This window comes from Xyrauchen texanus, chromosome 44, assembly GCF_025860055.1.
Source record: "Xyrauchen texanus isolate HMW12.3.18 chromosome 44, RBS_HiC_50CHRs, whole genome shotgun sequence".
Classification (NCBI taxonomy): Eukaryota; Metazoa; Chordata; class Actinopteri; order Cypriniformes; family Catostomidae; genus Xyrauchen; species Xyrauchen texanus.
The window spans coordinates 23143794-23169267 of NC_068319.1; the positions used below are offsets into that span (position 1 = coordinate 23143794).

Consider the following 25474-nt stretch of genomic DNA (forward strand, 5'->3'; position numbering starts at 1 on the left):
AATGACAGCCTGTATGTTAGAAGTTTGTGCAAAACCTGATGTTTCATGTTATACGAGTATGATTTGAGACAGGGCCGGATTCAGCCAGCCCCACTAGGGGGTGCAGGTAGAATATCAGGGGGGGCAAGTCATTTAACGGAACATTTAAATTTGACAAATATAGTGATTTGATTTATATTGTGATATATATCGATATGGCCAGAAATGAAAAAATATATTGTGAAATGAAAAAATCCTATATCGCCCAGCTCTAATCTATCAGCTCCTTTGATCCATTTGATTTGTCTTATAGGTTTTATGTTGGATGCCCTTCCTGACACTACCCTCTGCATTTACCCGGGCTTGGGACCGGCACAAATAGGACACTGGCTTGTGCCCTGTTGAGGCTGCATTTATCTTTCTTTTTTTTTTCTTTTTTTTTTTTTATCTGTCTGTCTGTCTGTCTGTCTGTCTTCCTGTCTGTCTTGTCTGTCTGTCTGTCCTTTCGTTTTTTATTTCAATCTTTTTTATTTATTTATTTATTTTTTTTTTGTTTTCATTTCTTTAGCTCTGTACACAGCATGGCTTATATCAGTCATTATAGCATCAGTCGTCTGCTTTTCTGTGCAAAAGTCCTAACAAATGCATCCATATCTAGACCTGTTGTTATAGCCTTCTCGTGAGCCAGAATAACTAAATTTCTTTTTCTCTCATGTAGCATAGTGCTGCGGAAGGGGTAAGAACACGAGACAAAGTGGAGAAAGAGCTCTCGCATGATGCAGATGATATTCCAATCACAAGTGAGGTCACATACATGCATGGAGCTGAGGAAGGCATTTATACCTGTGTAGATAAGTGCAAATGGTGGAGAGGTCTACAAACTCTACGTTCTCATCATCATTAGTCTTTTTGAATTCTTTTTCCAACATTATTTTTGCGACAAGAATCTCATTGGAAAGTTTGTCACTGTCACTTTTTGCCATTTTTTGCAGAGGACTTAACATGGCAACATCCAGAAAAGAGGGAGATTGTGGTTGAAGGCAATTAACTGCTTTCATGAGATCCAGATTGCTTTTGGAGAATCTTGTCTCCATCTCTACAATGGCGATGTCCAAAATGTTGAGAAGAGCTCTCTTCAGAGCCTGGCTAGGAGTCATGGAGTCTTCTGCATGGCCTACAGTGGACGTAACAACGCTACCTACGAGCAATGAGCTCATTGTTCTTTTTCTTTTAGCAGCTGGTGCAGGCATGCTGGTTAAATCTCTCATCTGCTTCAGAGCCTGCAGAGATGCACTGACTACTTCTGAAGCACAGCACAGGTCAACAGAATGAGCCTGCAGCATAGCTTTTGCAGACTTCAAGGAACCCAGAACTTTGAGGAGGAATTTTCCTATTTCAAAGAAATGATGCCTCCTTAACATCATCAACAGCCCTGATGCCTCTGTACAGATATCAACAGCAGTGGCTCTGTCCTCTGTAACCTCTGACAGGATACTCAGAATAGCATCCTGATTCTCCACAAGACACTTGGTCACATCATGGTGGCTTGTCCACCTGATCTCCAACAGTCGTTTAAGGGAGGGAACATTATAGTTCTGTGACACATAATGACGGTGAAAAAAGAGTGCAGTGATCCTGGTAGATCAAAAAGATTTTTGCACACGGCTCTCCTTGCATTGCATGGACCACGGCCAAGTGCAGCTGGTGGTTATAGCAGTGGATATAAGGAATATCCTTCCCTACCTTCTTTTGCAATAAGGCCTGAACCCCACCCCTGACCCCACTCATGACAGAAGCTCCATCATAGCACTGACTGATAATTTCAGCTGCACTATAGCCTGAGTCAGAAAGATGCTCAAGAATTTGTGTGGTAATAAATTCAGCATTTAACTGACTGAGGTCAAGCAGGCCAATCAGGTGTTCCTCTGGAATGCCTTTACAGACAAATCTAACCATGATTGACAGATTCTCCACATTACATCTGTCCCTCGTTCCGTCACTTTTGATGCAAAACCCAGCATAATCTGCTTTGTCATAATTACCTTTTATCTGATTTAATACCATTTTGGCCAGTGTTTCAATAATTTCATTTTGTATGTTGTGAGAGGTGTATTTGCATTTGGTGGGATGTGTTTGTTAATTTCATTAAATTTGGGGTCCTTTGCCAGTGTGTAGTCAACCATTTTTAAGAACAGTCCTGCAGAGAAATCATCATCATTTGAACTTTCCACACTGCCACGAAGTGGAAGTTCATTTACTGCTAGGAACTGAACTACTTCTCCAATTGTTTTAATATAATACCTATTTTTTTCCATTTGTGTGGGCCCTATTAAATTACAAATGGTCTCCCCTGTGGCCTCTCTTTGGGACATTTCAGACCAGGCTTTTGCATTTTTTATGTGGCATTGACTTGATGCGTGCTTTGAGAATCCCTTGTCCTTTTCCAATGCAGTTTTCCAATTAGTAAATCCTTGTTTTGTGAAAACCAAATCCCTATCATTGTTCCCCCCCAATTTCTGACACGGGAAACAAAAGCACGCATCAAGCTTTGCTGAATATTCGAGCCATGGTCTCCCACGATACCAACCTGGGCAGAATGAGCGGGAGCACTTGCCAAAATTAAGTTTGGGGAAAACCAGAGCTATGGGTTGTGACGGTGCTTCAGTGTTTAAGCCTATGTTGTATTCATCCGCAACAGCCACGGATGGGCTGGGAACGAAGGGGGATTCGGTTTCTGCTGCAGTTAATGCCCTAGCAGCCTCGTTGCTGCTGCCAGTGCTAGCTTTAGCAACCAGAAATCGGCGCATACTCGACTCGTCACTCGGTGCAAATTACAAGAGAAAGCGATAGAGAGATATGGAGGGAATGAGAACACGCTTACAGAAAGAGTAACCAAATAATTTCAGTGACTGACGGTGAAGGAAACTCAAAACAGGGGCTGAGCTCAGCTGACGACAGTGTGTCTGCCTGCTCCGCTCTGCAGTGACTAACTGAGACGTGAAGCTCAGCAGGTTCACCACAAGCCGGTGAAGCGGCCACGCCCTCCCTGTGCATCTACTAATCAGTAGCTACTTTGAATGAGGGATAGAGAGCAGAGAGCGCTCACTCTGACCATTTTTCTTGAAATATTTGTTAAATTTGGGATCTTTGCATGCCATCACGTTTGGGGGGGCAGTCACGGCATTTGGGGGGGCATTGCCTCTCCTTGCCCATGCCTATATCCGGCCCCGATTTGAGAATGTTCCAAAGCGTATCTTGTGTGCTTCAATATAATCAAGTAAACCTGACATTTTGTACAAAGGGGTTAATATGGTCAACGTCACAAATTTGCTTATTATTTTTTATTAGTGACCTAGAAATAGCACACAAATGCACTATCAAACTTGTGAACCCCAATGTATTGTATCAGTAAATTGAATATTATTAGGTGGCAATTAGCTGAAGAAACACTCAGATTTTGAATAATTACTCTGAAATAGGGGGGCAGGACTGACCTGTTGTTGCAAACATTGGTGGCAGTTCGATACTTGTTTATGAGGGGTGTGGTCCTACAAGATGGGGGCTGTGTTTGAGCAGCACAGCCTGTCAGATGCTTGATGGTGTTAAGCTCGTCTGGAGTGAGCAGGCCTAAGAGAAAAAACACAATGAGTGTTGTTATCATGGAATATCACACTGTAATGGATCAGATCTGCATTACTCTGTGAGTTTTGCAAGGTATTGCCCTCATACTTGTAGCATTGATGGACCTCTTGTGTGCATGATGAGCCTTCTCATTGATCAGTATAAGCGTCTGCTCCATGTAATCTGCGGCTCTCACAGCCTCGCGGGTTTTTCGAACTGGCTGTTTCATAAGACGCAGTTTGTCCGAAGGCTTGATGACATCCTTGCGCACCCTTGCTAAACTCCTGGAAGCGGGGAAATGTATGAAAATAGATGAACAACTGGAAAATAATGCTGAGCAATTTACGTTCTTACAAACTTTACTCACTCATCACGGGAATACTTGTAGGCAGCATCCACGATTTGTTTTGCTTTCTTAATTGAATTTAGAATGAACTGTCTCCCAGGACTCTCTTCTTCTGCTAAAAAAAGGGCATTACGATATGAGACAAATACTAGAAAGACTAACAATGACTAATACTATAGTAGGCCTATCATTTAAGGCACTTGTAAAAAATGTTGCATAGTGAGGATGTATTCAAAAATAATTAAATAAATCGTTTTCTTTTATCACAAGTCCAGTAAACATAAAAAGCTAAATCAATATTCGGTGTGACCACCTTTGTGAGCACCAATTCTCCTAGGTACACCTGGACACTGTTTTTCTTGGTTGTTGGCAGATTGGATGTTCCAAGCTTCTTGGAGAATTCACCACAGTTCTTCTATTTAGGCTGTCTCAATTGCTTCTGTCTCTTTATGTAATCTCAGACTGACACGATGTTCAGTGGGGGTCTCTGCGGGCTCCCTGTTCTTCTGTTCTAATCTTTTCTATTTGCAAATGTAATGTTTGGGAGTCCAACCTTTATATTTCCTACTGACTAACTAAAGCTGAAGATATAAATAATCATCTTAAGACTTAAGCCTTTTTTATAAGACTTTTGCACAGTACAGTATATATATATTTTTTTTAGATGAAAGAGCTGCCAGTCTAAATGACTCATGACAACAAAAAAAGAATTAATCTCAATTAATCATACCATTGATCCACATGTAAATTCCATAATAAAAAATGTTCCTACCATCGGAGCATTTTAAATTTGATGTTCCACATGTGGCAGTAGGGGGCAGTGAGTGCTCCAGCTGTATAGGCAACGTGACTCGAGATGCATTTTTCAACGTTTCAAACTACATTTAACTTGATAGAGCGTTAAGCAGTGCTCAAATTTAATTGATTTATTTTGGTGGTGTGTGTCTCGCAATATGCAAAATATTTATTTGATCATAATATGTATACCTATGTACTATTTTTTTAAAACAGGCTTACATAAAAGAACATGCTTTTGTGTTGATAAAGAATAAAAAATCTATACATTTTCAGTCCAATGTTATATAACAAAGAGATATAAGCTACTATTCTTCTTTTAAATGGCTTACTCCAAGTAATTGTAATGATTTGTGGGAAGTAGGACAGGGCAGACGGGAGGTTGGATCCAAACACGGCTTTATTAACATAAAATAAACAAACTCTGGAACAAATGAAAGGTCCACGAGGGGAAAAGCAAACTCAAACACAAACTAAATCACCGGTGAGCACAAGAGAACCAAACATCCACGAAGGGCTGGGAAACCTCGAACAAACACGAATGGAGATAACACACAGGCATAGGCAGGAACATGGAGTGTTGTAACAACATGAAACGTCAACGAACGACAAATGGATGGGGAAACAGCGGGGTTTAAATAAAGAGACATAGTAATGACAAAACAACAGACAGGTGCGGACAATAACGCAGTGAAGGGCCGGGAAAGACGGGAAGTGTAGTTTACACAAGGACAGTGAGACTCGGGGCGGACAACAGGGAAAACGTGACATGGAACGTGAATGGTGAAGGGTGAAACGTAAAACGCGGTGCAGACGACAAGGGACCGTAACACGAAACACGGTGCAGATGACACGACACACGGTGCTGACGACACGAAACACGGTGCAGACGACAAGGAATCGTGACAGTAATACTGGATTTAGAGGGTAACAAAGCAGCAGACCCAAAAGGGCAACTATGGCAAATATACCAGGGGACTACGTATAAGGCACTTGAAGACCCGTAAATCCATGTGACTTCAAAATACATTGAAATGTCTCAAAAACAGTAGAAAATAATCTGATGGCTTCCAGACTCACTGGATGGTATCACTCTCAGATTCAGCAGAGGCACAGGAATAATAATTTCATATTGTTTCAGAAAGCAGTGATAAAGGAGCAGTCAGTAACTTCAAAGCACCAGTTTAAGGACCTTTTTTTATTTCTTAAACAGATGCAAAATGATGGCAAAATAATCAAACAAGGAAAGTCTCTTTCCATGTAAACAGCACTCGTAGAAAACACTTATATGAAGGCCAATCTAAGACACAAATAACATCCAGGAAAACATAAGACGAAGAGTCCTTCCCTGAGTGCACAGAGAGTACGTATTACAACATTCAAGGCCAGACAAAGACTTATTGTCACGGCAGTGTTTTTTTAAAGCACACTAACGAGCATCTGGTGTGGTTCAAAATGCAGCAGCCAGAGTGCTAATGAGAAACAAGAAATATGATCATATTAGCCCCATTTTATCATCATTACATTGGCTACCTGTTTAATTCCGTATTAATTAAAAAATTCTGTTAACTACGTACAAAGCTTTAAATGGTCTAGTTCCACAGTATTTCAGTGACCCTCTACACGCTATATTCCATCATGTTCATTATGATCGCAAAATTCTGGCCTGTTAATAGATCCTAGAATATCAAAATCCACAAAAGGAGGCAGATCCTTTTCATATTTGGCTCCTAACCTATGGAATAGTCTCCCTAACACTGTTCGAGATGCAGACACACTCCCTCATTTTAAGTCTATACTAAAGACTCATCTATTTAGCCAGGCATACACCTAATTTATCCATTAACTCACAATTACACTGCTTTAGTTTAGTCTGCCGGAACCAGAAACCAGAAACATTGATCATGATTTATAACTCTGCAATAAATTGAATGGCATCTATGCTTATATAATTTTATTTGTTTCCCTGTCTCAGCCTCGGGACTCCTATCCTGAGGTCACCAGAACCGGCTGGATCCAGCTCCATTCCTGCTTCGTGTTGGACTCCACTGCTACGTGTTGCTGAATGATGATGACTAAATGCAGCCGGTGCCAGCCTAACATCACTTCAGTCTATTATGATGGACTTCAGAGGATGAACTGATGCCAACTCCAACCATAAGACATGGAATACTTCATATGCCATTGTCTGAACCTTGGATTTAGGATGGACCACACCGAACCTCACTGAAATGCCCTGCCGGTTGAACTGCGATCCACCTCCCTGATCTCTGCCTGCATCACCTTGGTCTAATGAAGGATTGCACTCTTGAAATGAAATGCATAGACTAACAAATGCCAACAAAAGCCTTCACCAGCCAATTAACAAGGACAATTGCATCTATGTGAACTTCTGCAGTTAATCCAGGATGGACTTCAAAGACATTGGTTATTAATCTTACAGTTCAAACAAAATCGATGTTTAAACACTGACCCTTAACACTTACTTAGTTTAATCATTTTAAACCATGACTTAAACAATACATAAGTAATATTTACATTATATTCATGATGGAACTGGCCCCACAGTGAGTCTGGTTTCTCCCAAGGTTATTTTTCTCCATTAATCAACACCTTAAGGAGTTTTGTGTTCCTTGCCACAGTTGCCTTCAGCTTGCTCACTGGGGTTATTAATACAATTATTATTTAATTACTTATTTTTAAACATGATTAACAATAGTATTTTAACTAATTACACAATGATGATTCATTGACATAATTGACATTACAGTTTTATCTTCTGTTAATGCCTGATCTTCTGTAAAGCTGCTTTGAAATGATGTGTGTCGTGCAAGGCACTATACAAATAAAATTGACTTGACTTTAATGCTCTGGGAAGCGCAAACAAGCATGAGGTAGATGAGTAAGCCTAAATGTTTCCAATTTATGCAAGGAATACAAAAGCCCCGACATGGAGTGGATAGATATAGTAGAAAGATAGAGGGAGAGAGAGAAAATTACCCCTCAAAAAAGTCAGTAAGAAGATTTCTCTTCCCGACTGCGAGTGGAGGTTTATTATTCTCCATTTTTTTACCTACAGTTAGCTTCACCGGAGTGGTGCCAAGTAAGCAGTCATGTCAACAAGACAACTAGTCTATAAACAAACTTAATATAAATTATTGTTAATAATTAATTCACTAAATTTACTGTATCCACTACATGAATTTAATTAGATTTGTCATTATTATTTTTACTAAAATATATGTCATGTCTTGTCCTGTCTTGTCATGTTATGTCTCACTTCTGTTCTTTCCCCCTACTCTGTCTCCCTCTGTTGGTCGTTCTATGTTACTTCCCTCTCCTTTACTCCGCTCCCAGCTGTTTCTTATTTTCCCTGAGTTCCTCGTTAATCCTCTGCCCACCTGTTCCCTCTTTCCTCTGATTAACTCTCTATTTCTCTCCTCGCTCTCGCTACATTCTCTGTCGGATTCTCCACTCAGTTATACTACCCCTTAGAAGCAACTACTGCCCTGTCTGTCTCTGTCCAGAGTCCTGTCCTGCTGGTGTATACCATTGTTATACTGTTTTCCACTAAGGACCTTCTCCGATCTCTGTGCCCAGTTACCTGACGCCACGAGCTAGTGGCACTCTACAGCTACCCGCTGCCTTGGGAGAGACCCGCTGGCTGTTATCGCTTCTCCACTCACCCTGTCTACTACCTGTGGACCACCACCGCTCGAAGGGAGCGTTTGTTTGCTGTTTTTGTTATCGTCCTCTCTGCGGACTGTTTTATTTGTATTCCTCTCAAGGAGATGACCCTGTGTTGACTTTTTACTGAGCTTCATTAAAGACTCTGTTTTGTTTCTTACATTGCGTTTGGGTCCTCACTTACCTTCATAACAGAAGAATACGACCAAGATGGACCCAGCGACCCCAGCCACACTCCACTCAGCCGTCGAGCTCCAGGGAGCTATGTTGGGCAGACACGAGGCTGAGCTGTCTGCTGCACGACACACCATAGAAGGACTGGTCGCCCAAGTCACCGAACTCTCGAGGCAGGTTCTCATCCTTCGTTCAGAGCCTCCGGCCTCCTCCAGGGTCCCCGAGCCCCCAGAGCCCAGGATTAATAACCCGCCGTGCTATACTGGTGAGCCCTCTGAATGCCGTGCTTTTCTCACCCAGTGTGACGTGGTTTTTTCTCTCCAACCCACTACTTACTCCCAGAGCAGAGCCCGTATCGCCTACGTTGTTTCTCTCCTTTCTGGACGGGCTCGAGAGTGGGGTACCACCATCTGGGAGGCGGAGGCTGGATGTACAAACAGTTATCAAGATTTCAAGGAGGAGATGATTCGGGTTTTTGATCGCTCTGTTTTTGGGGAGGAGGCATCCCGGGTCCTATCGTCTCTGCATCAGGGTAAGCGGTCTGTTACTGACTTCTCCATTGAGTTCCGTACTCTCGCTGCCTCCTGTGACTGGAACGAGCTGGCGTTGCTCGCTCGTTTTTTGGACGGTCTCTGCTCGGAAGTGAGGGAGGAGATTCTCTCCCGAGAGGTACCCTCCCGTCTGGATGCTGTGATCGAGCTCGCTATTCGCCTAGAGAGGCGTTTCGATCGCCGTCGCCGAGCTCGCGACCAGGAGTCTACATTTTCCTTTGCACCCCCCTCTGCTGCATTACCACCCTCCTCCACCGCCCCGGTTCCTGAACCCATGCAACTGGGGAGCATTCGCATTTCTGCCAGGGAGAAGGAGCGGAGAATCACCCACCGTCTCTGCCTCTACTGCGGTTCTGCTACTCACTTCGTCACCTCCTGCCCGGTAAAAGCCAGTGCTCGCCAGTAAGAGGAGAGCTACTGGTGAGCACTACAACTCTGGTCTCTCCTTCGAGGTCTTGCACCACTCTTCCCGTCCATCTCCGCTGGACTGGCTCTGCTGCCACCTGCAGGGCATTGGTGGACTCTGGCGCGGAGGGCTGCTTCATGGACGACACCTGGGCCCGGGAACATGGTATCCCTCTCTTGGACTTATGTCAGCCCACAGCCCCATTTGCTCTGGACGGCAGTTCCTTCCTAGGATTCAGCGTGAGACGGTACCCCTGACTCTCACTGTCTCCGGTAATCACAGCGAGACCATTTCTTTTTTATTTTTCAGTCCCCTTTCGCCCCTATTGTTTTAGGCCATCCCTGGTTAGTTCAACATAATCCCTCTATTAATTGGGCCAAGAATACTGTCCTTTCGTGGAATGTCTCTTGTCATGTTAAATGTTTGATGTCTGCTGTTCCCCTGTATCCTCTGTCTCTGTTTTTCAGGAGGAGCCTGGTGATTTGGCGGGGTTCCGGAGGAATATCACGATCTGCGGACCGGTGTTCTGTCGCTCCCGGGCCACTTCCTTCCCTCCCCATCGTTCTTATGATTGTAGTATCGATCTCCGTCCAGGTACCACCCCGGGTAGACTTTACTCGCTGTCGGCTCCTGAACGCCGAGCTCTCGAGGATTATTTATCCGTAGCTCTCGAGGCCGGTACCATTGTTCCTCCTCCTCTCCGCCGGGCGGGGTTTTTTGTGCAGAAGAAGGACGGTTCCTTACGCCCCTGCATTGATTATCGAGGCTTGAATGACATAACAGTTAAGAATCGTTACCCGCTCCCTCTTATGTCATCAGCTTTCGAGATCCTGCATGGAGCCAAATTTTTCACCAAATTGGATCTGCGTAACGCTTACCATCTTGTGCGCATTAGGGAGGGGGACGAGTGGAAGACTGCGTTTAACACTCCGTTAGGGCATTTTGAATATCGGGTTCTCCCGTTCGGCCTTGATCGGGTTCTCCTGATTTTCTCTCCGTCTCTCCAAGTTCATGTCCAGCATGTGCGTCGAGTCCTCCAGCGCCTTTTAGAGAACCGTCTTTACGTTAAAGCTGAGAAGTGCTCCTTTCATGCCGCCTCCGTTAATTTCCTCGGCTCTGTCATTTCTGCAGAAGGCATTAAGATGGATTCTGCTAAGGTCCAAGCCATTTTAGACTGGCCCGTTCCTAAATCGCGCATCGAGCTGCAGCGCTTTCTCGGCTTCGCAAACTTTTATCGACTATTCATTCGTTACTTCAGTCAGGTGGCTGCCCCCCTGACTGCCCTTACGTCTGTCAAGTCATGTTTCAAATGGTCCGGTTCCGCCCAGGGGGCCTTTGATCTCCTCAAGACCCGCTTCACGTCCGCGCCCATCCTCGTGATGCCTGATTTGTCCAAACAGTTACTGCGGTCAAGCCAGCCGCCACTTCGAAATGAGCGGTCAAACTAGCCGCACCTATATTTCGCGGTGCGCGTATACACTGGTTATTGCGATATGACCGTCAGAACTAAAACAAGTTAATTCCTGCTAAGGCAATTTCACATGCATTCATTTATTCTGTCTGTCTGTCTGTCAGAAAGAAAGGAAGACAGAATGAAAGAAAGAAAGATTTTAGCACACCTCACAACCTGTCACTGCATGATATATTGAAGTCCAAAATAAGAGCCCCCCAAAACTCATATATTACCTTTTTTGTCCATACATTCAGAAAATCATAAAAATAAAAGTCCTAGTTTCCACAGACCAATTTCACCTCAGATGGGGAGGACACCTTCTCAAGGTGTGAACTACAATGTTTCAGGACATTCTGATGTTGAATTCCAAAATAAGAGCCCCCCAAACTCGAATATTAGATGTTTTGTTTACACATTCAGAAAATCATAAAAATAAAAGTCCTAGTTTCCACAGACCAATTTCACCTCAGGTGGGGAGGACACCTTCTCAAGGTGTGAACTACAATGTTTCAGGACATTCTGATGTTGAATTCCAAAATAAGAGCCCCCAAACTCGAATATTAGATGTTTTGTTTACACATTCAGAAAATCATAAAAATAAAAGTCCTAGTTTCCACAGACCAATTTCACCTCAGGTGGGGAGGACACCTTCTCAAGGTGTGAACTACAATTTTTCAGGACATTCTGATGTTGAATTCCAAAATAAGAGCCCCCCCAAAACTCATATATTACCTTTTTTGTCCATACATTCAGAAAATCATAAAAATAAAAGTTCTAGTTTCCACAGACCAATTTCACCTCAGGTGGGGAGGACACCTTCTCAAGGTGTGAACTACAATGTTTCAGGACATTCTGATGTTGAATTCCAAAATAAGAGCCCCCCCAAAACTCATATATTACTTTTTTTGTCCATACATTCAGAAAATCATAAAAATAAAAGTCCTAGTTTCCACAGACCAATTTCACCTCAGGTGGGGAGGACACCTTCTCAAGGTGTGAACTACAATGTTTCAGGACATTCTGATGTTGAATTCCAAAATAAGAGCCCCCCCAAAACTCATATATTACTTTTTTTGTCCATACATTCAGAAAATCATAAAAATAAAAGTCCTAGTTTCCACAGACCAATTTCACCTCAGGTGGGGAGGACACCTTCTCAAGGTGTGAACTACAATGTTTCAGGACATTCTGAAGTTGAATTCCAAAATAAGAGCCCCCCAAACTCGAATATTAGATGTTTTGTTTACACATTCAGAAAATCATTAAAATAAAAGTCCTAGTTTCCACAGACCAATTTCACCTCAGGTGGGGAGGACACCTTCTCAAGGTGTGAACTACAATGTTTCAGGACATTCTGATGTTGAATTCCAAAATAAGAGCCCCCCAAACTCGAATATTAGATGTTTTGTTTACACATTCAGAAAATCATAAAAAATAAAAGTCCTAGTTTCCACAGACCAATTTCACCTCAGGTGGGGAGGACACCTACTCAAGGTGTGAACTACAATGTTTCAGGACATTCTGATGTTGAATTCCAAAATAAGAGCCCCCCAAAACTCGAATATTAGATGTTCCCCTTCTGTCGCTCTCTCGCGGTCTAGGGGTCTCTCTTGAGTGCCGATATCCACCTCTGATCTATGAAAAAAGGCCAATGAGAGTTGGCAGCCAGTATTTGCATGTCCCGCCCCCGGACATACGGGTATTAAATACGGGAGTTCATTCAGGATTTTTCTGAGGAGTCGGAAATGATCTGGCCACAACAGTGGCTCGGCTCAGCGACGTGGCGGGAGAGACACAATGTCTCGTTCCCTCCATCAGGGAACGGAGGTTACATACATAACCTAGACGTTCCCCTTCTGTCGCACTCTCCACATTGTGTCAGAGAAGCGACACTAGGGGTCCACTTATAAAGTGCCATGTGCTGAGCCGTGTACGTGAACTGCTGATACAGCAGCGAGCAGGTATTCTTACGTGCAGGACGACCAACTGCATCAGGCTGCACGTACCCTTCCCCAATGCCCCATTCAAGCCATCAGACTCCTTATCCTACCCTGGAGGGGGGAACAAGGTGATGGCCGCCAACCTGGGAACGGCCAGCCTGGCTGGGCCTCTTTTCTCTCTATGTTTCTCGCATAGAGCAACTACGGCCGGGGCCCTTACACGCACTGAGGGAAGGGGGTCTTAGCCCTTCTTTCAGGGCGGAGAAGACCCTGCGGAGGCCACACCTACCCGGCAGGGGAGGCAAAAAGTGGCAAATACATCAGATGGCCTAACTTAGGACCTATGTGGAAAAGTTGGTGCAGTGGTAGGCCCAACCTCGTGGGGGGGGTAGCGAACAGCACGGCGACCGAGGCAGCTGTAACTGCCTAAAGGAGACACGGGGGTCCGCTCGTGAGGGGACAGTACCATGGCATTACACACAGGGGAGTCCGAACAGAAGGCCTTACCTGTGGAGCACCTATACCAGTACAGGGTAACTTGAGGTACCCTCAGTGGCTTGGGTCGGCGAGTTCCTCCGCTGAACTGCGGACCCACGAGGGCTAGGGAGGAGTCAACCAGCGACCCGAAGATGGGATCTCCTGGGAACGGAGGCGCACAGTTTTCCCTCGGTTGTGGGAAAGGGCGCTAGGCGCAAGCGATTCACCCGGTCAGATTGTCAGCGTGCTACCAAGTTCTACGGGCTTGGACCTGAGAAAACACGGGACGATACTGACTCAACTCGGAGATTGCAGAATCTCGAAAAAGTGTTAGGTGTTGCCCAGCCCGCTACTCTACAGATGTCTGGTAGGGAGGTGCCCCTGGCCAGTGCCCACGAGGACGCAACACCCCTGGTGGAGTGAGCTCGAACCCGCAAGGGGGGGCACAGCCTGGGTGTGATAAGCCAATGAAATGGCGTCGACAACCCAGTGGGCGAACCTCTGTTTGGAGACAGCGTTCCCTTTCCGCTGTCCCCCGAAGCAGACAAAGAGCTGCTCAGAGTGTCTAGTGCTCTGTGTGCAGTCCAGATAGATACGCAAAGCACATACTGGACACAGCAACGAAAGGGCAGATCGTCAGCATGCTACCAAGTTCTACGGGCTCGGACCTGAGAAAACACGGGACGATACTGACTCAACTCGGAGATTGCAGTATCTCGAAAAAGTGTTAGGTGTTGCCCAGCCCGCTGCTCTACAGATGTCTGCTAGGGAGGTGCCCCTGGCCAGTGCCCACGAGGACGCAACACCCCTGGTGGAGTGAGCTCGAACCCGCAAGGGGGGGGGGGCACGGCCTGGGTGTGATAAGCCAATGAAATGGGGTCGACAACCCAGTGGGCGAACCTCTGTTTGGAGACAGCGTTCCCTTTCCGCTGTCCCCCGAAGCAGACAAAGAGCTGCTCAGACCGTCTAGTGCTCTGTGTGCAGTCCAGATAGATACGCAAAGCACATACTGGACACAGCAACGAAAGGGCTGGGTCTGCCTCCTCCTGGGGCAGCACTTGCAGGTTCACTACCTGATCCCTGAAGGGTGTGGTAGGAACCTTGGGCACATAGCCCGGTCACGGTCTTAGGATCACGTAAGTGTCTGCCAGATCGAACTCCAGGCAAGTGTCGCTAACAGAGAACGCTTGCAGGTCCCCGACCCTCTTGATGGAGGCGAGCGCGATCAGCAGGGCGGTCTTGAGAGAGAGGGCCCTGAGTCCAGCTGAATCTAGCGGCTCAAAGGGGGGTCTCAGGAGGGGAACAGGTTAGGCCGGGAGGGAGTCAGCCTCCGGGCACCTTTGAGGAAACTGACAATTAAATCGTGCTTACCAAGAGACTTGCCATCTACCGTGTCGTGGTGAGCCGCGATGGCGGCGACATACACCTTGAGGGTGGAGGGTACAGCCTCCTCTCCAGCCTCTCCTGTTGAAACACGAGCACTGACCTAACCGCGCACTTCTGTGGGTCTTCGGCTTGGGAAGAACACCAGTATGCGAACAGAGTATTAGTATCTATGACAGTCGGTGGTAGGCCGGCTAGATCTTCCGCGTCCCGTCCAGGGGCCAGACATGGAGGTTCCAGAGGTCTGGGTGCGGGTGCCAGAGCGTGCCCCATCCCTGAGAAAGAAGATCCTTCCTCAGGGGAATTCACCAGGGAGGGGCTGTCTTGAGGAGCGTGAGGTCCGAGAATCAAGTCCGGGTGGGCCAGTAGGGGGCCACCAGAGTGACTTGCTCTTCGTCCTCTCTGACCTTGCATAGCACCTGTGCAAGAAGGCTCACTGGGGGAAATGCGTACTTGGGCCAGCTGTGCGCCAGAGCATCTGCCCCGAGGGGAGCCTCTGTCAGGGCATTGGACTGAGTCATTGAGTCATTGCTGTCATTGAGACTGAGTCTAACTCCAAACCGAGAAAAGAGATGCTCTGGACCGGGGTGAGCTTGCTCTTCTCCCAGTTGACCTGAAACCCCAAACGGCTGAGGTGCTTGAGCACCTGGTCTCTGTGCGCGCATAGTAACTCTCGCGAGGGGGCCAGAATGAGCCAGTCATCGAGGTAATTGAGTATGCGTATGCCAGCTCCTCGGAGCGGGGCAAGAGCCGCCTCTGCGACTTTCGTGAAGACACGAGGGGACAGAGACAGGCCGAAGGGGAGGACTTTGTACTGATACGCCTGGCCGTCGAACGTGAACCGCAGGAATGGAAGTACGCATCCTTTAGGTCTACCGCTGTGAACCAATTTAGATGCCGGATGCCAGATAGAATTTGTTTCTGGGTGAGCATTGTGAAAACTCGCAGGTCCAAAATTGGTCGTAAGCCGCCGCCTTTCTTGGGTACAACGAAGTAAGAGCTGTAGAAACCCTTCTTCGTTTCGGTTGGAGGGACAGGCTCTATCGCGTCCTTGATTAAAAGGGAGGCAATTTCTTCACGCAGGGACTGAGCATGTTTGTCGTGCACTGCGGTAAAATGAACGCCCACGAAGGGGGGCGGAGACCTGGCAAACTGAATTGCGTAACCGAGTCGAATGGTCCGGTGCAGCCATCGCGACGGGTTGGGCAGTGAAAGCCCGTGCTAGGGGCACCAAGGGGACGAGTATTTTGTACGTACCCGGTGGGGCTTTGCAGCGGTGCGGAACAGGTAACACGGCGTCGGGAAGCAACGTAGCGTCCCGAGGCTCTGGTGCTGAGAATAAACTCAAAGCACTTACCTTGCTCCGCGCACCCGGCGGGGGGCGGGTTCGTGACTGAGGAGGAGGTCTGATGCTGGCGTCCTCTGGACTCGTCTGAACCGGCCGGCCGGGGGAACAGTCTTGGGGCTGAGGGCGGGGGCACCACGTCCAGGGAGCCGGGACTGTTGAGGCCTGAAAGTAGAGTGCTGTGAGAACGGCATTTGTGGGCCACATGACCCAGAGACAAAGGAAATAGCTCTTTTATTGAGAATTTGGGTACCGCAGCCCCTGTTGAGGGGTGCGGCAAATGAAAAAACACAAGATTCTCCTCCTGGCCCTCCACCGGGGGATGGAGTGGTCTTACCACCTCCGGAGCTAACTTCTTGAACTCTGGGTACGTTGTCTCAACACCTGGGAGCCTTCCGAGTCCTCGAGGGGGTCCGTGAGAGGTTTGCTCGACGCTGGGGCTGAGAGCTGGGCCCGGGTTGAGGCAGAGCAGAAGGTCTTCTGGCCACGGGAGGACACCCTCGGCGAGCAGACGGGGCATGGGCCATGGCGGCAGGCTTGCGGCGAGGCATGATGTGGGAAATGGCCTCCGTCTGCTGCTTCACCATGGAGAACTGCTGGGTGAAGTCCTCGACGGTGTCGCCGAAGAGGCCAAACTGGGAGACAGGGGCATTGAGAAAGCGAGTCTTGTCAACTTCACGCATCTCGACCAAGTTCAGCGATTGCTGGCGTTCCTGGACCACCAGTGTGGCCATCGCCTGCCCGAGCGCCTGCGCTGTGACCTTCGTCGCTCTCAGGGCGAGGTCGGTCGCTGAGCGCAGTTTCTGCAGCGCGTCGGGATCAGGGCCACCCCATGCATGTTTCACAGTGCCTTGGCTTGGTGGACCTGCAGGAGAGCCATGGAATGCAGGGCTGAAGCGGCACGTCCGGTGGCGCTGTAGGCCTTCGCGGTCAGCGAGGATGTTGCTCTACAGGTCCGGGAAGGGAGTATAGGGCGGCCCCGCCAGGTGGTAGGGCTTCCGGGGCATAGATGGAGCGCAACCACCCTATCCACCTGGGGAATCGCGGTGGACCCTTGGCGCGTTCCGCCGTCGAGGGTGGCGAGGGCGGATGAGCAGGTGGCAGTGCGATGAGTAGAGAGGGGTGCTCTCCACGAAGACGTCAGCTCATCATGCACCTCCGGGAAGAACGGGACCGGGGGTTGAGGCTGTGAGCGGCGCCCACCACCCAGGAACCAGTCGTCCAGCCGTGATGGCTGTGGGGAGAATGGAGGGTTCCAATCCATGCCCACACTGTTGGCTGCCCGGGAAAGCATATCGGACATCTGTGCGTCGGCCTCTTCCTGGGCATGCAGGCCCGAAGGCGGCAGCCCAGAGGAGTCCTCAGCATCAGATACCACGGCCTCCGATTCCGCGGCAAACTTGTCTGATTCCATTGCAAGAGGGTAGGCAGACTGGCTGTGAGGCGAGTCGCCGCCGCCTCGAGCGGGGACGGGAGTCAATGAGCGTGCCGGGGCGCGGGTGGTCCGAGGGGGCGTACCCGGCGGAGCTGCACCCGCTACCATCCCCGAATCGCCTCCATCGCCAGCCGCATCGTCCTCAATCCCGTGGGAAGAAGGAGCGATGCGGGGGGGCGGCTGGAGTGGCTTGCTTACGGTTGTAAGCAAACTGCGACCGCAACGTTGTCATGGTCATGTTCTCGCAGTGAGAACATGAACCATCCACTAACGCAGCCTCGGTATGATCGCTACCCAGACACACGAGACAACGCCTGTGGCCGTCGGAAGCGGAGAGTACTCTACCGCATCCAGGAACAACACATCCTTAAAAGGACGTTCAACGCCGCTGTGTATTGCTCTTTTAGAGGAAATTACTCTTTTAAATAAAATCAATCTTTTATGAAAGAAAAGGACTCGTGAGAGTTCTTTATAATCTGCACTGTCGAAGCGCTCAGGGGCAGGAAATGCACAGCTGTGCAAACAGGAGAAAGCCACTGTTGTGCGCCGTAGAATCGGCTCCGAAGAAATTTTCTGAATGAACTCCCGTATTTGCGCTGCTTAAATACCCGTATGTCCGGGGGCGGGACATGCAAATACTGGCTGCCAACTCTCATTGGCCTTTTTTCATAGATCAGAGGTGGATATCGGCGCTCAAGAGAGACCCCTAGACCACGAGAGAGCGACAGAAGTGGAACATCTAATATTCGAGTTTTGGGGGGCTCTTATTTTGGAAGACAACATCAGAATATCCTGAAACATTGTAGTTGACACCTTGAGAAGGTGTCCTCCCCACCTGAGGTGAAATTGGTCTGTGGAAGCTAGGACTTTTATTTTTATGATTTTCTGAATGTATGGACAAAAAAGGTAATGAGTTTTGGGGGGGCTCTTATTTTGGAAGACAACATCAGAATGTCCTGAAACATTGTAGTTGACACCTTGAGAAGGTGTCCTCCCCACCTGAGGTGAAATTGGTCTGTGGTAGCTAGGACTTTTTTTTTATGATTTTCTGAATGTATGGACAAAACAGGTAATATATGAGTTTTGGGGGGCTCTTATTTTGGAATTCAACATCAGAATGTCCTGAAACATTGTAGTTCACACCTTGAGAAGGTGTCCTCCCCACCTGAGGTGAAATTCGTCTGTGGAAACTAGGACTTTTATTTTTATGATTTTCTGAATGTGTAAACAAAACATCTAATATTCGAGTTTGGGGGCTCTTATTTTGGAATTCAACATCAGAATGTCCTGAAACATTGTAGTTCACACCTTGAGAAGGTGTCCTCCCCACCTGAGGTGAAATTGGTCTGTGGAAACTAGGACTTTTATTTTTATGATTTTCTGAATGTATGGACAAAAAAGGTAATATATGAGTTTTGGGGGCTCTTATTTTGGAATTCAACATCAGAATGTCCTGAAACATTGTAGTTCACACCTTGAGAAGGTGTCCTCCCCACCTGAGGTGAAATTGGTCTGTGGAAACTAGGACTTTTATTTTTATGATTTTCTGAATGTATGGACAAAAAGGTAATATATGAGTTTTGGGGGGCTCTTATTTTGGAATTCAACATCAGAATGTCCTGAAACATTGTAGTTCACACCTTGAGAAGGTGTCCTCCCCACCTGAGGTGAAATTGGTCTGTGGAAACTAGGACTTTTATTTTTATGATTTTCTGAATTTGTAAACAAAACATCTAATATTCGAGTTTGGGGGGCTCTTATTTTGGAATTCAACATCAGAATGTCCTGAAACATTGTAGTTCACACCTTGAGAAGGTGTCCTCTCCATATGAGGTGAAATTGGTCTGTGGAAACTAGGACTTTTATTTTTATGATTTTCTGAATGTATGGACAAAAAAGGTAATATATGAGTTTTGGGGGGGCTCTTATTTTGGAATTCAACATCAGAATGTCCTGAAACATTGTAATTCACACCTTGAGAAGGTGTCCTCCCCACTTGAGGTGAAATTGGTCTGTGGAAACTAGGACTTTTATTTTTATGATTTTCTGAATGTGTAAACAAAACATCTAATATTCGAGTTTGGGGGGGCTCTTATTTTGGAATTCAACATCAGAATGTCCTGAAACATTGTAGTTCACACCTTGAGAAGGTGTCCTCCCCACCTGAGGTGAAATTGGTCTGTGGAAACTAGGACTTTTATTTTTATGATTTTCTGAATGTATGGACAAAAAAGGTAATATATGAGTTTTGGGGGCTCTTATTTTGGAATTCAACATCAGAATGTCCTGAAACATTGTAGTTCACACCTTGAGAAGGTGTCCTCCCCACCTGAGGTGAAATTGGTCTGTGGAAACTAGGACTTTTATTTTTATGATTTTCTGAATGTATGGACAAAAAAGGTAATATATGAGTTTTGGGGGGCTCTTATTTTGGAATTCAACATCAGAATGTCCTGAAACATTGTAGTTCACACCTTGAGAAGGTGTCCTCCCCACCTGAGGTGAAATTGGTCTGTGGAAACTAGGACTTTTATTTTTATGATTTTCTGAATTTGTAAACAAAACATCTAATATTCGAGTTTGGGGGGCTCTTATTTTGGAATTCAACATCAGAATGTCCTGAAACATTGTAGTTCACACCTTGAGAAGGTGTCCTCCCCATATGAGGTGAAATTGGTCTGTGGAAACTAGGACTTTTATTTTTATGATTTTCTGAATGTATGGACAAAAAAGGTAATATATGAGTTTTGGGAGGGCTCTTATTTTGGAATTCAACATCAGAATGTCCTGAAAAATTGTAGTTCACACCTTGAGAAGGTGTCCTCTCCATCTGAGGTGAAATTGGTCTGTGGAAGCTAGGACTTTTATTTTTATGATTTTCTGAATGTGTAAACAAAACATCTAATATTCGAGTTTGGGGGGCTCTTATTTTGGAATTCAACATCAGAATGTCCTGAAACATTGTAGTTCACACCTTGAGAAGGTGTCCTCCCCACCTGAGGTGAAATTGGTCTGTGGAAACTAGGACTTTTATTTTTATGATTTTCTGAATGTGTAAACAAAACATCTAATATTCGAGTTTGGGGGCTCTTATTTTGGAATTCAACATCAGAATGTCATGAAACATTGTAGTTCACACCTTGAGAAGGTGTCCTCCCCACCTGAGGTGAAATTGGTCTGTGGAAACTAGGACTTTTATTTTTATGATTTTCTGAATGTGTAAACAAAACATCTAATATTCGAGTTTGGGGGGCTCTTATTTTGGAATTCAACATCAGAATGTCCTGAAACATTGTAGTTCACACCTTGAGAAGGTGTCCTCCCCACCTGAGGTGAAATTGGTCTGTGGAAGCTAGGACTTTTATTTTTATGATTTTCTGAATGTATGGACAAAAAAGGTAATATGAGTTTTAGGGGGGAGGGTTCTTATTTTGGACTTCAATATATCATGCAGTGACAGGTTGTGAGGTGTGCTGAAATCTTTCTTTCTTTCGTTCTGTCTTCCTTTCTTTCTGACAGACAGACAGACAGAATAAATGAATGCATGTGAAATTGCCTTAGCAGGAATTAACTTGTTTTAGTTCTGATGGTCATATCGCAATAACCAGTGTATACGCGCACCGCGAAATATAGGTGCGGCTAGGTTGACCGCTCATTTCGAAGTGGCGGCTGGCTTGACCGCAGTAAACAGTTCGTGGTCGAGGTTGACGCATCAGAGGTGGGCGTGGGTGCCATCCTCTCCCAACGCTCTCCCTCGGACAACAATGTCCAGCCTTGCGCGTACTTTTCGCATCGCTTGTCGCCGCCTGAACGTAACTACGACGTGGGTAACCGCGAGCTGCTCGCCATCCGCCTAGCTCTAGGCGAGTGGCGACAGTGGTTGGAGGGGGCGACCGTCCCTTTTGTCGTCTGGACTGACCACCGGAACCTGGAATACATTCGCTCCGCCAAACGACTAAACGCGCGCCAGGCTCGTTGGGTGCTGTTTTTCGCCCGGTTTGATTTCGTTATTTCCTACCGCCCTGGTTCCAAGAACACTAAACCCGATGCCTTGTCACGTCTCTATTCCCCCGAAGTCTCCACGGACCCCGTGGGGATTCTCCCTACAGCCCGTATCGTTGGATCAACTGTCTGGGGAATAGAGAGGCAGGTTAAACGAGCACTCGCTCTCACTCCCTCGCCGCGCACCTGTCCTAGACACCTCCTCTTCGTTCCCGCCCCCACCCGCCTGGCCGTTCTTCAGTGGGCTCACTCAGCCAAATTGGCTGGTCACCCCGGCGTTCGGGGCACGCTCGCTTCCATTCGCCAGCGTTTTTGGTGGCCCACTCGGGAACGTGACACGCGTCGTTTCGTGGCGGCTTGTTCCGTCTGCGCGCAGACTAAAGCCGGGAATTCTCCCCCGGCCGGACTTCTCAGACCTCTTCCCATACCCTCTCGACCGTGGTCACACATAGCCTTAGACTTCATTACCGGACTCCCTGCGTCGGCGGGAAATACAGTCATTCTCACTGTCGTCGATCGTTTTTCTAAAGCTGCCCATTTTATTCCCCTCCCTAAGCTCCCTTCCGCCAGAGAGACTGCGCAAATAGTCATTGAGAATATTTTCAGGATTCATGGCCTCCCCTCTGACATTCTTTCGGATAGAGGTCCGCAATTTACTTCCCAGTTTTGGAAGGAGTTTTGCCGCTTAATTGGGTCTTCCGTCAGTCTCTTGTCCGGCTTCCACCCTCAATCTAACGGTCAAGCCGAACGGGCCAATCAGACTGTCGGCCGCATCTTGCGCAGCCTATCCTTCCGTAACCCCGCGTCCTGGTCCGAACATCTTCCCTGGGCAGAGTACGCCCATAACTCGCTTCCGTCATCTGCTACCAGCCTGTCTCCTTTTCAGAGCAGCCTCGGGTACCAGCCTCCGCTGTTCTCATCGCAGATCGCCGACTCCAGCGTTCCGTCCGCTCAAGCCTTTGTCCAACGTTGCGAGCGCACCTGGAGGGGTGTTAGGTCAGCTCTCTGCCGTTATAGGGAACAGACTCCGTCGCCGCCAGGTCTCCTCCTTGTAAGTGCCAGGAGGCGCTCGTTGGGGGGGGGGGATACTGTCATGTCTTGTCCTGTCTTGTCATGTTATGTCTCACTTCTGTTCTTTCCCCCTACTCTGTCTCCCTCTGTTGGTCGTTCTATGTTACTTCCCTCTCCTTTACTCCGCTCCCAGCTGTTTCTTATTTTCCCTGAGTTCCTCGTTAATCCTCTGCCCACCTGTTCCCTCTTTCCTCTGATTAACTCTCTATTTCTCTCCTCGCTCTCGCTACATTCTCTGTCGGATTCTCCACTCAGTTATACTATCCCTTAGAAGCAACTACTGCCCTGTCTGTCTCTGTCCAGAGTCCTGTCCTGCTGGCGTATACCATTGTTATACTGTTCTCCACTAAGGACCTTCTCCGATCTCTGTGCCCAGTTACCTGACGCCACGAGCTAGTGGCACTCTACAGCTACCCGCTGCCTTGGGAGAGACCCGCTGGCTGTTATCGCTTCTCCACTCACCCTGTCTACTACCTGTGGACCACCACCGCTCGAAGGGAGCGTTTGTTTGCTGTTTTTGTTATCGTCCTCTCTGCGGACTGTTTTATTTGTATTCCTCTCAAGGAGAAGACCCTGTGTTGACTTTTTACTGAGCTTTATTAAAGACTCTGTTTTGTTTCTTACTCGCGTTTGGGTCCTCACTTACCTTCATAACAATATAAGTATCCTAAGTCTATTTTTTACTTCTTATGAGGGGTCCCGTATCCCCCCTCATTTCGAGCACTGGCATTCAGAAAACTCAGCGCTTATGACTGGAGGCATGCAATCTAGTGAATTGCAACACAACCAAAGTGAGACGCTCCAAAAGCATCCATCTGATGCACAAGTACATTGACAAACAAATAAAAATAGCTCTGATGGAAGTATGCCAACATTATGATTTTTTCAATTATATGGAAGTAAAACAAGCAATATTTTGACCTTTAAGGCACTTTTTATTGTAGAAATGCTTATGTATATCATGTAATGATTAGAATTATCTGAATTATATATTAAATTAGTAATTATTTTAATTATTATATATCACATCTTAATTTGGGGCCATTCTCCGTAAATATTGATATTTGTGATTCATTTAACAGCACACCTTGTAATTATTTACATTAAATAATGATATCCACTGACAGCCTTAATTGCAGCATAATCACATTTGATTCGATATTTTTCATGTTTTGCAGTCTAATTTTTGATTTCATGATTAATTGGTAAACTTACCTAAGGCATTTGTTTTAAGGGCACAAAAGCAGCCCACCACAAAAAGAAATGTGGGAAGATTCATCTCTGAAACAGATATACAGAGGAGAGTAATGTTTTGTCCATATAATAGACAATTGTATTTTTATGAAATTTGCACAAGAACAACTCATGCATTGTTATTTTATGAATTATTTTCCTCCTAAATTAAATAGCTGCATTAAAATGAGCAAACTCTTAAACAAAATATGTGTTCAAAAATATGTCTATTTAACTAACGCTTGGGCAATCAGGATAATACACATGGAAAATATCCTGGACAAAATAACTTTTCATAAACTAATTGAACACATGAATTACTTTACATGCATGCCTTACATTGGAATGAATATCACTAAGATTATCCATAATCACATATGAATTCAAGATTAAGTTATTAATTAAGCAATTATTACAGATGTTTAGAATTTCTCACCTGTATATCAGATGTATGTCTCTCTGGGTCTAACTCAAGGCTCAGAGTGTTGTTCTGGCTGAGGAGGGAGCAGATGAGCTTTTAAAGCAACCCTCATCCTCAATCTGTGAAGCATCACTTGAGAACCCTCAGGCGTGGCTACAAGATTTCTTTCTTCTTCCTTGTCGCAAGTGCAATTGCAGTGACCATGTATAGTTTGTTTTATTGATTCATTTGAGCACTCTGACACTTTTTTACTCTTCATTACTGATACCATTGTTTCATAACCCTGTCCCTGGTGCCCCACAACACTACACATTTTGAAAGTCTCTGTATTTGACAATGACACAGTTAAGGTCACAGAGTCTCTACTGGCAACTGGGTCAGGTGTGTTGTGTGTAGTGTTGTTGGAACTCCTGGACCAGGTTTGGGAAAAACATTACATTCATTTGAGAAAATAGATAAAAGATTTCTGGGACAGACATTGTTAAAAGTGGTAACAAGCAATTGGTAAAAGAATCTGTTTCCACTTGGTATTACCTTGTTGGTGTAACCTTATGTAGGAAGGTTGATTTAATCTGACTAAGGTCATTTAGTTGTTCTTAAATGAATCACATTTTTAGGTTATTTGGCAAATACATGGATCAGTGGCTCCGAGCAACGTTCTACATGGTTTGTGTATGCAGAGAAAATGTCTTAGTTTCTAAAAATATTCTACTTTTTTATTTTATAATAAACAAGTAGTTTGATTCATGAAACAAACAATTTTTATGACATTTTGGTAGCATTAAAACAATTCCATTCAAGTTGTATCAACAAGCGCCTTTGAAGTTGTGGCGTCAGTACGCACCGTAGATCAAGTGAAAAATATTCATTTATTCATCAGACTTGTTCCTTGAACATGTTAGGCTGGTATTCATTTACATTTATGCATTTGGCAGACGCTTTTATCCAAAGCGACTTACAGAGCCCTTATTACAGGGACAATCCCCCTGGAGCAACCTGGAGTTAAGTGCCTTACTCAAGGACACAATGGTGGTGGTTGTGGGGCTCGAACCAGCGTCCATCTGATTACCAGATTACCAGTTCCCCACAGAATTTTTATCCTGACTTTTGAAAAACTTCTTAAGTTTGCTCTGGCATTGTCGATGGGCACAGCAC

General features: G+C 46.1%; 1 protein-coding gene and 1 long non-coding RNA gene across 2 annotated transcripts in view; one reads left to right on the forward strand and one right to left on the reverse strand.

The window, feature by feature from the left end:
- Window positions 1-24479, reverse strand: part of LOC127636286 (myeloperoxidase-like) — a 51078-nt gene extending 26599 nt beyond the window's left edge. Inside the window, exons 1-5 of the mRNA XM_052116738.1 lie at window positions 24335-24479; window positions 23881-23946; window positions 3968-4061; window positions 3709-3884; window positions 3474-3606 (exon numbers count right to left, since the gene is read on the reverse strand). Coding sequence (XP_051972698.1) covers window positions 3474-3606; window positions 3709-3884; window positions 3968-4061; window positions 23881-23944 — 467 coding nt within the window. The 5' untranslated portion in view covers window positions 23945-23946; window positions 24335-24479. The remainder of the gene's footprint in view (window positions 1-3473; window positions 3607-3708; window positions 3885-3967; window positions 4062-23880; window positions 23947-24334) is intronic.
- LOC127636288 (uncharacterized) lies at window positions 18943-19813 on the forward strand. The gene is made up of 3 exons (XR_007969573.1): window positions 18943-18993; window positions 19159-19259; window positions 19594-19813. It is a non-coding gene; the product is annotated as an uncharacterized LOC127636288 (long non-coding RNA).
- Window positions 24480-25474: the final 995 nt, after the last annotated feature.